This window comes from Penaeus chinensis, chromosome 23, assembly GCF_019202785.1.
Source record: "Penaeus chinensis breed Huanghai No. 1 chromosome 23, ASM1920278v2, whole genome shotgun sequence".
Classification (NCBI taxonomy): Eukaryota; Metazoa; Arthropoda; class Malacostraca; order Decapoda; family Penaeidae; genus Penaeus; species Penaeus chinensis.
The window spans coordinates 6,202,734-6,218,121 of NC_061841.1; the positions used below are offsets into that span (position 1 = coordinate 6,202,734).

Consider the following 15,388-nt stretch of genomic DNA (forward strand, 5'->3'; position numbering starts at 1 on the left):
AATGGGGTTTCAGTGGTCGCCCTGATCCGATGCTCTATCCCCGGAATTTCTCTCTCCGTTATCTCGTCTTCAGGGAACAACCGAGGAAACCCCTTCTGCATCTCTGTCAGCTGTCTCTTCATTTTGCTTGTGAGATATTCCAAGGACACATCTGGAAATGAGTGAGAGTAGGTATCCAGCGAGAACAAGTCGCTGTAGCAGAGGGGTTGGGAGTCTCAGTTCTGTACATCGAATGAAAAGTCGAGACAACCATTACCATCATACTCATCATCACTGAACCCATCTTGACCGCCGCATTAAAGGTCTCATGATCCTATACTCCAGTAGTAGAGGAGCAAAGGTCCGAAACCTGTGTCATCTGCTGCCGTGGTTTCTTCGAGTTGCACAGTTTTTGCATAACCTATAATCGTACCTGGGGAAACCTTTCTTGCTCTCAGGTCCGGAATCACGACCTAAACACTAGTTCACCGTTCGTGGACAGGGCTGAGGGTCCTCGGGACCGTCAAGCATGCAGCGTTGCCTTCTATAATAGCGAGATAGACGTCAGGTGGTTCGCCTTGAGCCAAATTTTCTGGGACAGAGCGTCCTGACTGGGCTAGGACTACAGTCAGCTAAGCAACATGCACTGGGCAAATGAGTTGGAATTTCTTGTCACACTTACTCGGCTGTCCCGAGCGGCGCGATTGAAAGGGGCACAGGAGCCACCAAATGATCACTTTGCATAGAAATGTTCGGGTGTATTAACACCCCTGAATTTGGCCCTCAACTTTGTCCCTCATGTTCTCCCCCTTGCCATTCGTACCAATGTTTCATCGGCGGCTGGCATCATGAGCATCTTTATGGTAAATCTTCCACCTCCCGTATTCTCTGCAGAGTTTGCGAGGAAGGCGTCTCACCGTAGAACACTGGGGTTTCATCTCGGCCACTCAAAACAGCGGATGCTAGCAAGTGCAGGTGGGTGAAGACCCAAAGGATACGTAGGGTAGACATACGAGGTTAAGCGGGGAGTTAAATAGGGAGCCTGTGATGCATGGCTGGCGTCGGACATTCTCGCTCCTAGTAGCAGATGTCCTTTCTACAAAATCACAAACATTGTTACAATTGCAACATTAACGCCGCTGCATACCACCTGAGAGTCCTATCTTGGGCTGCCCTTCACCATTGATTGAGCCGATTGCGACCTCTTTTCAAATAATTAGACTTAAAACTAATCGAAATGAAACAAGCAAACTAAAAGAACAGAAAATTTACAAAGAACAAAATATTTAGGAAGAACATTAAAGGGTCGAACTCAAAGCAAGGAATTGTAGGAGCAACAAACAAACGATTTTTTTTTCTTATAAGAAGCTACAGGAGAGCTTGTGGCCCTTTCGGATTAATCGTCGGTTACAAGAGCTAAACAGGTAAATTCATGTCACTGCTCTAGGGGATAACAGGATAAATGAAACAGGAGGAAGTTGAGAAGGACCAAGGTCTCAAAAGGAAATTTGTTAGCATGTGGAGAGTACGTCGAAGTGCTTCCGGTATCCGTTGGAGCTGGGATGTGTGACAAAGAATATCGAAAAGTGGTCGGAGAAATTGGGAGTCACAGTAAGAACCGTTACTACAAGACAGTATTAATGGTAATAGCAAGGATATTGAGAAAAGTACTTGACACCTAATGTCTATAAAGGGCACTTTGGTCCTGGGTCATGTCCCGCTCTCCTTTGAGTGTCACACTATTATGCCTGTGTATAAAGAAGTAATAATAATAATGATAATCATAGCAGTAATGATAATGATGATAATAATAATAATAATAACAATAATAACAATAATAATAATAGTATTTGTAATAACAATAACATGAAAATAATAATAATGATGAAAAAAACAAGAGAATAATAATAATAAAAGCACAAACAGCAATTATTAAAGATAATGGCAGTTTCCTGAAAATAATGTTAAAAACACACAAGTAAATGCATTGCATGCCGGTTTCCCGTCTCGTTTTGGTAATCTAAGCGACCACAACAAAACTTCAGTCTCGAGATTTTTGAACTTCATAAGGGAGACGTCTCTCCGGCGAATGCGAACTTGTGTAGCGAATGGTAAATATACGGAAGATATGATAATCCCTCATGCAGGAGAGAGTCGTGGTACACTCAAACAATTAGACAATTGAAGCCCCAATTAACAAAATGTTAAAGAACGAAAATGTCACTGAAATAAACCCAGTCAGCACTGAAACAAACAGCCTTAAGTTTCAGCCGGTAATGGATAACAATATAGAAGCCAACACACATGTAAGCTCAAACCAAAGCGGAATACTTAGATAACTGTTAGGAGACTCAGTAATTTCAAACGTTAACAACCCACTCAGACCAACATCCTTAATCCCAGTCAACCCGATTATCGAAATTTCACAAGGGTACAGTCATATTCCCATTCATTTATGACATATTATGGGTTAATGTTATTGAGAGTGACGTACCGAGATGGAGGGAAATGAACACTACCATCCTATAGACCATAAGAAAATAGAATAATAAACAGCACAGATACAGCTACAGGGGCCTCGTATTTACCCCAAGATAATGAAAATATCCACTGTATATCACCGCTTATAGACCAAGTCCACCACACCCTCACCTAGAGGATGCATCGCTCTCGTTATCAAATACCATATTAAGCAGGATTGTATATTCCTTGAAGCTAAAAAGGGACATCATGGAAGACAGTTTGGTCACCACTGCCCTGATCTCTAAACCAATCTTATGAATGCCTCATATTGTAGGTTAAGTCTCAGTGAATGAACATAGTAGGCATGAAAGAAGAATTTATTAAGTATATGGCTTTCTCTTTACTAAATGATGAAAATAATAATGAAACCACTTCATATGCTTGGTACCCCTCCAACAATATTACGCTTCACACTTTCATGTGGTTTATTTATCTTTTTCATATATAGATAGGCAACCATGTTTTCATTTTATTTAGTTCTTGGAACTCGAGTCCACTTTGATAATTTGGCTTTTTTTTTTTTTTTCATATATAGATAGATACTTGTTTTATTGCTCCCTCTCCCTCTTCTTTTCATTCTACTCTTTTGTTTTTCATTTCCTGTAGCAACAGTAACTATTTTCAGTTTTAATGTTTGATTAGTAAGAGACATACCAACACAAGACTTACAGAATCTAGTGCTTAAATTCTAGCTCTATAACCCTCAAAGATAAAAATTGCTTGTAGTGAAAAAAAAGTTTGATGCCTTTATGTGGCAGGGCATGAGAAGGAGATTGCTGATATACAACCCATGCAATAATATGTATAAAGAGTAAATGCAGTACTTTATGGATCACATGCAGGAACCAAAATTGATAATAGATCATCACATCACATTATCCTAACTAGAACGCATGCCTAAATAATAGAAGAACTAATATATCAGGAAAAAACACTTTTTGGATGAGTAAGCCACAGCAATACTCACTTATTAATACCACCTTGACAGATAACAAGACTGACCCAAAAAACAAGAACTAACCCTTCAATAAGTCACATAGATATTTCAACAAGTCCCCAACTAGGAAGTGAACACCTTCCAATAATCTTATAAGATGACAATTGTCAATTTTTCCTAGAGATGTTACAGAAAAAACAGCAATTTTCACATGAAGGATGGCCAAATTATCCAATGAAGCTAAGTAAAGTATTCATAGATTATATCAATTCACTGACTAAACCAGTATATTTGGAAACGGGGGATAAATACTTCAGTTTTGAAAACAAGAAAATAGATTATAAACCAAGAAAACCCTAGTGGGATAGAAAGCACAAGAACGAGAAATAATTGCAACATTTTATTTTGTAAGAATCTGTATTGATTATAATATGCTAATATAAGAAATAAATATATTTTGGATATATAGTCTAGTTGATTTTCTCTCACACTCTGTTTCTCCTATTACCAGATTGCAAAGTTGAAAAGAAGCTAAGTGGCAAGTGTGTATTGACAGATAGCTGGGTCCAAGACAAAGCTGTGCACACAACATTATACTGGCACATGTTGAACTTTACAGTCTGATGTATTTTTAGGACTTCATATATATTGTGTCACTCTGGTAATTTACAGGTTTCGTATTTGTATTTACCCATTATCCATGTCTTAATGTATATGGAAATAGTTTTGTCATTGCATTAATCTTTGTTTTTATTTGTTATCAACACTAAATTTCATATTTGTCTTAATTTCACCTTTTAATTCAGGAAACTCAAACCTCGCTGAAATGTCAATTATATATGCTGGAGCTGAGAGTGTGATATTAGACCATGAGATGTGGATGCTGCAGCACTATTTCTTGAGAGGGGAAGGTGACCATTCAGCAAATAAAAAAAAGAAGTTTCAGATGTTGTTTGACCTTCGAACTCCATTTCTTATGGTAAGATTTTTTTTTTTTTTTTTTAATCGAAACTCACTCTATTTTTATCAGTTAATGTATGTGTATGTCTACCAGTGTGCATTGTGTGGCAATTTTGATGAGTTTTCCATCATGCTGAAGCAAAGTTCCCAGTGTGCAGCAACTATTTTTTCCCTGTTGAAGATGAAATTTGGCATTTTGTACTTCAGTAGTGTGAAGGAACATCATGTGTTTTGTCTTCTGTTCATGTGTGTCATTCCAGTATCAATTTGCTTTCAAACCTATGTTTAGGTACTCTGGTAATCACCAAATTGATATCATACATTAATTTTTTTTAATGTACTCCTTGGCCTAATTCCCTAACAGTGGTTTTTATTTCCCACTGACAACTAAGGATAAAGAATATTGATAAGAGATAAAGAAAATCCATAGGTAACACACTTGTAATCCAATTCAAGTTGTGTGCATTTTGTAGGCAAAATATGATCTATGATGTTTTAGGTGGTAAATATCTCTAGTATCCATATTCCATACCCTGCAAAGTGCTAAACAAATTAATATGGTTCTTACTGCCAAAAAAGACATTTTCAAAATAGTCCTGGCCTGACGTATGCGTCCATGGCTCCTCTATGTAGCCAGGACCACGGCTGTCTTTACTTGTCCTTAGGGGCTGAGTTCCTTCCATCTCTCCTTACTTTTTTTAACCAATGACAAAAAAAAATCTTTGTTTAGACAGTAGGTAAGGTCATGAGAGAATTTATTATGTATCCCATTATAGGGTAGAAGAACATATTCATATATTTGGATATAAGACATGAGATCTATGCCAATGATTCAAAATGATGTTCACAAGAAAATAAGAAAAAAAGTGAAACACTGGAAATGTCCATTCAATAGTAGGAGCCATATTAACTTAATGCTGCCAGGAACATGTGATGTTCACTGTAGTGTTGTTTTGTGAAATATATATACATATAAATGGCTCCGGCAACTGCTCATCCACCAAGGAGTCAATTTGTAGTCTACATGTATCAATTATTGGGTTTTATGTCACAAAGTCCCAAGGGCTAGGATGTTGCTTTCAGTATACAGACATTTTCAGTCTAATTGATTGTGATTCAAGAACATATAGTCTAATCACCACCCTTAAACAAGAAAGAAGGAAAAGGACACTTAATTTCAACTTATAGGAATATTAAAAGTATGAGAATTTTAATATTTTCAAAACTTCCAACAGGATGGGCAAGCTGAGAAAATTGCTTCCCAGTTAGAAGGAAAGGAAATTAAGTCAAGAAAAAGAAAAAGAGGTAAACTATGTCCCATCATTTGACATATTTCAGTATTTTTTTAATTTGATTTTATACAGTAGTCCAGTAAATTTGAGCCTAGTCGGGTGCTGAAATTGCTAACTTTTTGAGCAAGTGATGCTGGGGATAAAAAAAAATGGGGGTAATGAGCAGGCATGCAAGTTGACGTTTGCTTCACTCAGCTTGTAGCCCCAAATTACCAAAGGCGCTGGACCACTGAATGTCAGACTAGTGAGGTTCAACCTGTATAATTTTGTTTTTTGTTTTTTATTCTTTCATGTATTTCCTTCTTTCTTGCTTTCTATTTTTTAATTTTTCTGTTTTTCTTTAAATCTGCAATATTTTTATTTTCGTTCAGTACTAAGGCCTAATTTTTATCTTAATTTTAGTAGCAGTTTCAAGTAGAAATAAGTAAAATCAATTAGCTTCATTGTGAATACTTTTTAGATACAACTTTATTGTGGTTTTTGTCTTTATTTTTTGCCCAGTCTGAGCAATCCATTTCCTCTTTTGCAATTGCAGAATATATTTGAGATCTTTGACTGAGTGCAATGTGCTGGAGTGTTAAATTTTAGAGGTGAATAACTTTTGCTTTATATTATTGTTATATTTTTAAGATAGGAAAATATATATCTAATAAGTTAAATAAACATACATATCTAATATTTTGTTGTCAAATTCTGGATAATTGATTAACAGAGCACAAAATGATGACTCCTCAAGATAACCATGAGGAAAACCACATCCAAGAAGTGTTTGCAGCCCTACGCTTAAGGCCTGAATATAAGGAGGCATTTTGCTATGTCCCAAGCAGTGACGACTTCAGGAAAAACAACAGCTTGATACGTGCAATGAGGAAAAGGTAAAGAGAAAAAAGGTATGGGGTTCCAGGGGGAGGAAATGTTTATGGATAATGATAATGGAATGGATTATATAGATGTTATAAAAGTGCTTGGTTTTTAACCCAATGCTGCCGGGGAAAATGAACTAAAAAGGGGAAAAATGCTGTGTTCATTTTCTATATCTTTTGTGAAATGTCTCTGCACATAGATGGCTCTGCTAGTGCTTAGCCACAAGGGAGTCAATTAGTAGACCTTGTGACCTTACCTGATTTTAATTGAAAAATGTATTTTTTACCTGTGCTATGAATATCTATGGTGTTATTTTTATTATAAACATTATAATTATAATGTTATAAACATTAGTAACAACAAAATAAGATAACGTAAAATATTTTCGTTAATCAAAGAAAAGGGTAAACGGGCAAGACAGGCAGTACTCGTAATTGGCTCATTGGTGACTTAGTATAAGTGTAGCCATCTATATGTAAAAACAATCAAACAAGTAACTCACGGTGGGCATAGCACGTATGTACATGTTTTGCTCGTTGGCATTGGGATAAAGCTATGTTTCAGAAGCTTTTTTATGGTTAGTGTGAGGTAAATTATGTTATAGATTGTTGTTGTAGATTTTATGAAATGGCAGGATTAATAGAAGTATATAACCATTTATGTGACTCAGGGTATCTTTGGGAGTGTTTCCCTTTTTTTTTTTTTTTTCATCTGTCATTATTACATTTTTCTAATTGTATTGTCCCCTTTTCTTTCTTGCTTTTTCTTTTCTTTTTTCCCTATCTGCCATTACAACATATACGCTATTCCCCAGATTTACAGAAATCTCAAACATCACACTCCCAGTCCTTGATGAATCACACAAGAATTTAAACATTGGAGTCCAAGAAATAGTAAATAACAAGTTCCTACTTCCGCCAAATGTCCGGTATATTTGTGATGATGTTAGGAATCTACTGTCACATGTGTCAGGAGATCAATTTGACATCATTGTGATGGACCCCCCATGGCTAAATAAATATGTAAAGAGAAGGTGCCTAGCTCATGGAAATCATCATGGGTATGTATGTTTTTTTTTTTTTTTCCCCTTTTTTTTCGTTTTCTTCCTTTTTTTTTTTTCTATAGTCATTAGATGCATAACATCTGCTCAGGTTACATCAATCTAGATGTATGTCTGGGGTATTTAGAATCCAATATTGTGTACCTTGAGTGTTGTTGTGTATCTGTCTGTTTGGTTTTATTAAAAAAAAACTATTGGAAAGTGCATCATAGCTCATGAAATACTAAAATCAAGCACATTGCAATATCCCATATACATATATAAGATGGTCTTTAATTTGTATATTGTATTGTTGATGTTAAAACAAAATCTGTAATGTAAATGATACCGAGTATCTTTTTGGATGATACGTTTAGTATTCTTTCTCTTTCTTTATTTCTCCATCATTTCCTTCTTTTCAACAGGTATGATATGATGCCAGTCAGTGACATTCTTGCTCTACCTGTGAGTAAGATCTTGAGTCCAAAGGCTTTGGTGGTCATCTGGTGCACTAATAATGCCAGTATTATGGAGGAGTTTGTTCAAGGGCTGCACAAGTGGGGTGTTCACTTGGTGGCGACCTGGTACTGGTTAAAGGTTAGTAATTGCAGTCAGTCTTTTTTTTTATTGTAATTTCGATATTGATGATTATTATTGCTATCATCATTATAGTTATTTATTATTATTATTATTATTATTATTATTATTATTATTATTGTTATTATTATTATTATTATTATTATTATTATTATTATTGTTATTATTATTATTATTGTTATTATTATTACTGTTATCATTATGATTATTATAATGATTATTATTATTACTATTACTTTTATCATTATTATTACTGTTATTTTTGTGTAATTATTTTGTAATTTTTAGTATGATGATTATTTTCATTGTAGTGGTTATAGCAATCAAGATTTACTTATAATATTATTAGTAATGGTGGTATTAGTTAAATGGATAGTATAATATTATTCTAATTTTGGGGGTATCAAATCCTGTCTTACTCCCTGAATGAGAGTAAAAATCTAAGATATGTTCAGAACAAGCCATCATTTATCCTAAAGACCACAGGAAAATGTTGTGTTCACTGTAGTATTGCTTTGTGAAGTGTCTCTGCATGTAGATGGCTCTGCAAGTGCTTAGCCACGAAGGAGTCAATTAATAGACCTTGTGACCTCACCGGATTTCTCCTTTCCTTGAGTTTGTGGGTAAAGCAATATCAATGCTGTTATTTATATTATGGACTTTATGATTACTATAGTGCTATTGGCAATATTAGATACCAGAAATTATTTTCAAAAATCAAGGAAAAGAGTAAACAGGTGAGACAGATCATACTCATAATTGGCTCATTGGTGACTTAGTACCTGTGGAGAAATCTGTGTCTTTGAGTGAAGCTATTGTTAATTAACCACATGCTGCCAAGGAAAAAGCTGTGCTCTCTCTCTCTCTCTCTCTCTCTCTCTCTCTCTCTCTCTCTCTCTCTCTCTCTCTCTCTCTCTCTCTCTCTCTCTCTCTCTCTCTCTCTCTCTCTCTTTTTTTTTTTTTTTTTTTTTTTTATATATATATATATATATATATATATATATATATATATATATATATATACATAGATGCCTCTGCTAGTGCTTAGCCACAAAGGAGTCAATTAGTAGACCTTGTGACCTTACCTAATTTCACCTTTCCTTGCCTCTCCTTTGCAGTGTTATTATATTTTTCCAAGGTCCATATTTGTCATTTTTATGCTTTATTATAGACTTGAGCAGACTCCATATTATTACTCAAGGTAGTCTATAAATCTACAGTGACAATAACAACAATTAAAGTTGTGTTGTTTATGTAGTTTTTAAAACTATTTTTGTATTAAATTTGTTTGTAATGCAACTTATCCTGCCAGTGACAACGGCAGGAATAGGATCCTGAGCATGGAACTAGTGTCCCCCCTCGAGCTGGTGCTCTTCCAGTCATAATTCACTTATCGTACATTCCACCCTTGTTTGCTGGTGGAAATAATGACAATTCATTTCTGTCATCCCAGCCATCAATTGAATGTTTCATGATGGAGGAATCTTCCATCACCTTGACCCGCAAGCAAATGTTTCCATTATTTCATATTTCCATCACTTTGGTTGATTTAAAAAAAAAAAAAAAAAAAAAAAAAAAAAAAGAGACAGTTTTGTTGAAAAACAACTATAAATGAGAATTTGATTGGGAAACCTCTTAAATTGTCATGAGTTTTACATTTTTTCTTGAATTATTTGTTTAACTGATTAATACCAGGATGGCATTCATACCATGTTCATTGTGATTTTAGTTTATTAATTTTGCTTACAGTATATCGCTCCTCAAGAGCTTGGTCACCATGGAGTCAATTACTAGTCCTGCCTGATCTTACCTATTACCCTTTTCATTGATTTTTCAGATTCCCCACCCCCACCCCAATAGTTTTTAGTATTGATAACATGATGATAATCCCGGTGTCAGTAATATAGATAATAATGATAACAGTAATGATATTAATGAAATAAATTTCCCAAAATTTCAAGGAATTGGGATATCCTGGTAAGGTCATGTAACCCTACTAATTCACTTCTTGTTGATTAATCTCATGTGGTGCCATCTATGTGTTAACAAAATTAAAAAAAACAATACTACAGCCCTCTGAAGTTACCAGGCACCAGTGGGTTAATTTTGTAGGTTAAAGAAAGAGTAAATAGTAAGTAGAGTGGCTCACCTGAAGTATTTTTTAAAAACTACAGGTTACCAGAGGTGGGGAGCCTGTGACACCCTTTGTTGCCAGTCATGGTAAACGGCCATATGAACGCTTACTGATTGCAAGCAACTGTGAGAAAGACAAAGACAGAATTCCAGATGGATTAGTAATATGCAGTGTTCCGAGTGGAATCCACTCCCACAAACCACCATTAGATGGTAAGAATTGGTGATTTGTATTCATTATTTTGATTTTTTTTTTCCAATAACTTAGAAAGACCATAGTTATTTTTTACAACTAAATATATGGTTATTTTATTGGAAACCATGGCATCACTATTACAAGCTTTCATTTTCTTTTTGTCATCTTTGTCTGTCTATTTATATATACATAAAGGTTGGCACAATTTTAATTGAAGTAAAACAAATAATTATTTTTTTCTTCATCTAAAACTCTTTTATAATTTAGATTTAGAATATGTTTTCTTGAATATATTCGTAACTACCAATCTTTTATACATAGATTTGTGTGGGTAGACAGTTATTTTGCTATGCAAATATTCCTCTTTGCAGGTATAAATAGAAAAGATAGCTGAAAAATGTGTAAGCCAATTTAAACCTATTACTCCTTTTTACAATTATGAAATCAGTTTCAAAATTCAGTTCAGAAAAAAAATATCAGGATTACCATGGTTACTGCAAAAACAACTATGTTAGAGTGAATTTAGTTTTTGCAATGAAGGAATTTGTAACCTTTTAGGTTTTTATCTACTTCCCATCTGAGCATGATTATTGATCAACTGACCACATGGCCAGAGGCAGGAGGGTGTGTAATTTTAGTTTCCACAGATATAGAAAATCTCAGAATATCTTAAACTTGTTAAACATGTATGCCAGTATTAGAATTATTATTAGTGCATGAGATACATAATTTGAATTGTTGAAAATGTAAACTTGAGCAGTAGATAGAATAGTTCAAACTGTGAGTCTAGATTTATTATTAATTATCAAATACGATACAGCCTGTCAGCAAGCATGCTATCCTTGTTTCAAGAGAAGTGGGTAGTCTGAACTATTATGCAAGCTTTCTGATCACATATACCAATATCAGTGTAATCATTTGTGTATCCAAATTTTTATTAGGAAAAAACAAAAACCCTAGATTTAAGAATTAAAACTTGAATTAGTCAAGTATTATTTATCAGTTATGGTATAGTCAACTGTATGATTAACCCACTCACGCCAGATGTCACACCTGTGTGACGCCTGGAAAATGGACTCATTGCCAGGTGTCTCATATGTGTGACGCCGTTCTTCCTGCCCGTCTGCTGGGTGTCTCACCCGCAAAATGTATTGTAATGGACTTTGGGGACATCTGTTATGTGTTCATGGATATTTCCGAGATGATTTCTAATACTATCATTTTTTACACGTAACATCTAATTATGTCATGAGGTCATGTAAAAATGTGAATTTACTATTTCAGTTTACCTGGAGTTTGAAGTCATAGAAGGATGGAGGGAGTATGAGTTATGAGGAGAGAGAAAGAGAGACATACATACAGAAAATGATCATGAAAATTAAAAATAAAGGTGCGACATGGGAGAGAGGAAGGGAAACAGATAGATAGACAGGCAGGTAGGCAGAAGTAGGTAGAGGTAGATAGAGAGATAGAGTTGTATTTATGTTTGTGTGCATACGTGTGTGTGTTTGTGTGTGTGTGTGTGTCTGTGTGTGTCTGTGTGTGGGCTCGCATGACGTCATGAAGATGCAGTAACATCATGAAGATGAGGAAGTTTGGACTTTATACTAAAACTCCCAACTATTAAAAAATTGTTGAGATAGCATTTTAGCTTTACGAGCACGCAAGACTTTGTGTTCAGTTCTCAAAAGCATAAACTTCAATATAATCTCAAGGCTCTAAAATGGGGTGTAAAACCGGAGCTAAAGCTCTGATTAGGTCGCCCGCTGTGAGTAGTGTGTGGGGGGTCCCCAGTCGTGGCCACTCGCTGCTTTATTTGTTACCCGAAAAGTAGCGTGTATGTCACTCCAAAGGACCCGTCGCGAGTTGGTTAAACCCTGGGAGGGGTGAGGCCTTATATATATCCAGGTTGAGTGCATTATAGGTCTCTTACAATTTCATTAACCCCTTGTTCACGGGTGGCATCTACTATGATGCCATGGCAGTGTAGCGTTGATCCCTACAGATGTGGCCCATACAGATATACTCATTTGGTGGATTGCACGGTTGCCAAAAAAGCCAGTGCACATTGGGTTAATGATCTCTTATATGTTAAGCATAAAATCACCAATTTTTTGTTTGTTTGATAGATTTGCACCTTCGTTGCAACAGCTGTGGTCACACTGGCTGGCACCTGATATTTGCAACCATTCTGAGAATTTGCATACTTTGGTTTGGTTGTGAGCAAAATTCTGCAATTTCAAAATCCACTTCTTGTGATTTGATGTCTCCCAAAATGCTGGAAACAAAAAGCAAAAGGATAATGTCTAGGTGTTATGTTAATAATATATAAATAAATTTATCGAAAACAATTGTAGAGTCAGTTGCATTTAGGATAATTTTATGCCTAACCATAGTCCCATGGAAAAGTTATGTTTGTCTTCAGTATATCTGTCCTGTACAGAAGGTCTGCATTGGTAAACCCATACATTTTTATGTGATATTTGCTGTCAGTCTGTTAAAAATTGCAAGAAGCAAAGCTCAGAGTATATTTAATGTCAAGCTTGTATAGAGTTTGATTTTTAAGATTATATTGAATCTCCATATTATAAACCACTATTAAAATTTCAATAGGAATAATTCAGGGCTTAGAACTTCCCATGACGATGTATTCAAATCACCCAAGCCAAATTTTTTCATGACATATGATGGTCACACTGTTGGGATCATAGGGGTTAATTGGAATTGTAGCAAGTGTCATTTCAGAATCTCATATGATAGTATTGGTAATTTTTCTGTATAATATTGTGGTTTTACTCTGACCACTTAATCGTAAGTGTAGCCCTCATTGGCCATAGTAGTGTGGCCATTGAGACCAGGTTTTGTCACAGCAATGTGGTTGCAGTGATTGCTTGTTTCTGATGTCGACAGATATTAGATCCCAATATGACTATGACTTACTCAAAACTCTATCCACTAACTCTGTGTACTAGATCCACATTATGAATTCTCATTTTTATCTTCAAAAACTCACTGTATAAAGAAAAATGAGGATTGAGAATTAGTAAACCCCATATTATTCTTTAACAGTTACTATCAGAGTTGAAAAATGTGATCAGATCATGAATAACAGCAGCAATAGCTCAAGTATTAACCCCTCACAACTCTTGGAATTTATAAAAAAAAAAATTCAACTATACATTAATACTGGCAGTCTTATTATGGGTAAAAAGTGTCGTCAGATAATTTTCTGAGTATCTCATTTTATGTACACAATGCCAAAGTGAAGAACTGTTGTTTTATATTGAGAGGATACCCAAGTCCAGATGTTAGAAATACAACCAAGATCTTAACCTACTGATACTGGGATGGCATAAGTATATGCCAAGTCCACTTGTGGTTTTAGTTTGCTAATTTTGTTTACACATATGGTTCCACAAGAGCTTCTTGACCAAGAAGTCAGTCACTAGTCTTACTTGATCTCACCTCTTTACCCTCTTCCTTGATTCTTAGAAAGATTTTTTCCCATATCCTTTTAGTATTGATAACAACATTATAGTAATCCCAATGTTAATAATAATAGGAATGATATTAATAACATTAGAAAAAAAGAGAGGTCAGGTGGACCTACCATTGTAATTGACTCTATGGTGAGTAAGTGCTTGTGGAGTCATCTTCAGTTTGTGTAAAAAGAATCACAAAACAGTGCAATTACCTGTTCTTAAATTTAAATTTTAAACATTTAAGTCATACATACTTCTCCAAATTTGAAAACTTCAGAAGAAAAAGTACTAATACAATTAAAAATTAAAATCTGATTATAATAAAAACAATCTGATTTGAATTTTAAAAAATAATAATAATTTCATCCCCTTTTCCCACCCTGATAACTATTTATCCTTTTTTTCAGAACTTCTGAAGAGATTTTCATCACCAGAACCTAGGTGTTTGGAACTATTCTGCAGGAGTTTGTGTCCTGGATGGACATGCTATGGGTTGGAAGTGGTCCGTCTGAATCACTCATTCCTGTTTGAAGATGAAACCTTGTAATCTGACACAACATTGGAATTCCTGAAATGTTTGCATTCCAGCCATTAAAAGGACAGTCTGCCAAAAACTGATTATCTTTGAATCACTAAATTATTCCCAGAGCTTATCAAGGACTACCAAATATTCTTTGGGGAGGTTCTCTCTCTCTCTCTCTCTCTCTCTATATATATATATATATATATATATATATATATATATATATATATATATTTAACCCAATGTTGGCGGGGAAAATTAACAAAAAATGGGGAAAATGCTGTGCCCATTTTCTATATTTTTTTTGTGAAATGTCTGCCCATAGATGGCTCTGCTAGTGCTTAGCCACAAAGGAGTCAATTAGTAGACCTTGTGACCTTACCTGATTTGAATTGGCGGGAAAAACGTATTTTTTACTAGTGCTAAGAATATCGATGGTGTTATTTTTATTATAAACATTATGATTATTATAACGTTTTTTAATATTAGTAACAGCAAAATAAGATATCATAAAATATTTCGTAAATCAAAGAAAAGGGTGAACAGGCGAGACAGGCAGTACTAGTGACTGGCTCATTGGTGACTTAGTACAAGTATAGCCATCTATGTGTAAAACCAATCAAACAAGTACTAACAGTGGGCATAGCACTTGTCTACCCATCCTACCCGTCGGCAAGGGCTTTATGTGTGTGTGTGTGTGTGTGTGTATATATATATATATATATATATATATATATATATATTTTTTTTTTTTTTTTTTTTTTTTTTTTGGGGGGGGGGGGGGGTCATATAGTATGAAATAATAGGTAGCTTCTGTTAGCTTGCACATTTTAAGACTGTTTAAAATGACAAATGGCTGTTTC

At 35.0% G+C, this 15,388-nt stretch overlaps 1 protein-coding gene across 4 annotated transcripts; it reads left to right on the forward strand.

The window, feature by feature from the left end:
• Positions 1 to 1,976: 1,976 nt before the first annotated feature.
• Positions 1,977 to 14,608, forward strand: LOC125037489 (N(6)-adenine-specific methyltransferase METTL4-like). 4 transcript variants are annotated; one of them, XR_007115976.1, is made up of 10 exons: positions 1,977 to 2,090; positions 3,951 to 4,100; positions 4,246 to 4,418; positions 5,635 to 5,704; positions 6,404 to 6,566; positions 7,370 to 7,615; positions 8,020 to 8,191; positions 10,366 to 10,537; positions 11,805 to 11,956; positions 14,410 to 14,544. XR_007115976.1 is itself a non-coding variant. In XM_047630645.1 (10 exons), exons 4-10 carry the CDS (start codon positions 4,266 to 4,268, stop codon positions 14,547 to 14,549), a joined length of 1,116 nt encoding a protein of 371 aa, XP_047486601.1. In that variant the 5' UTR covers positions 2,068 to 2,090; positions 3,621 to 3,846; positions 3,951 to 4,100; positions 4,246 to 4,265; the 3' UTR covers positions 14,550 to 14,608. The 4 variants fall into 4 exon arrangements, 3 of the variants coding, with proteins under 3 accessions (XP_047486600.1, XP_047486601.1, XP_047486602.1); XM_047630645.1 differs by lacking the exon at positions 11,805 to 11,956 and adding an exon at positions 3,621 to 3,846 and having other exon boundaries at positions 2,068 to 2,090; positions 14,410 to 14,608; XM_047630644.1 differs by lacking the exon at positions 11,805 to 11,956 and having other exon boundaries at positions 14,410 to 14,608.
• Positions 14,609 to 15,388: the final 780 nt, after the last annotated feature.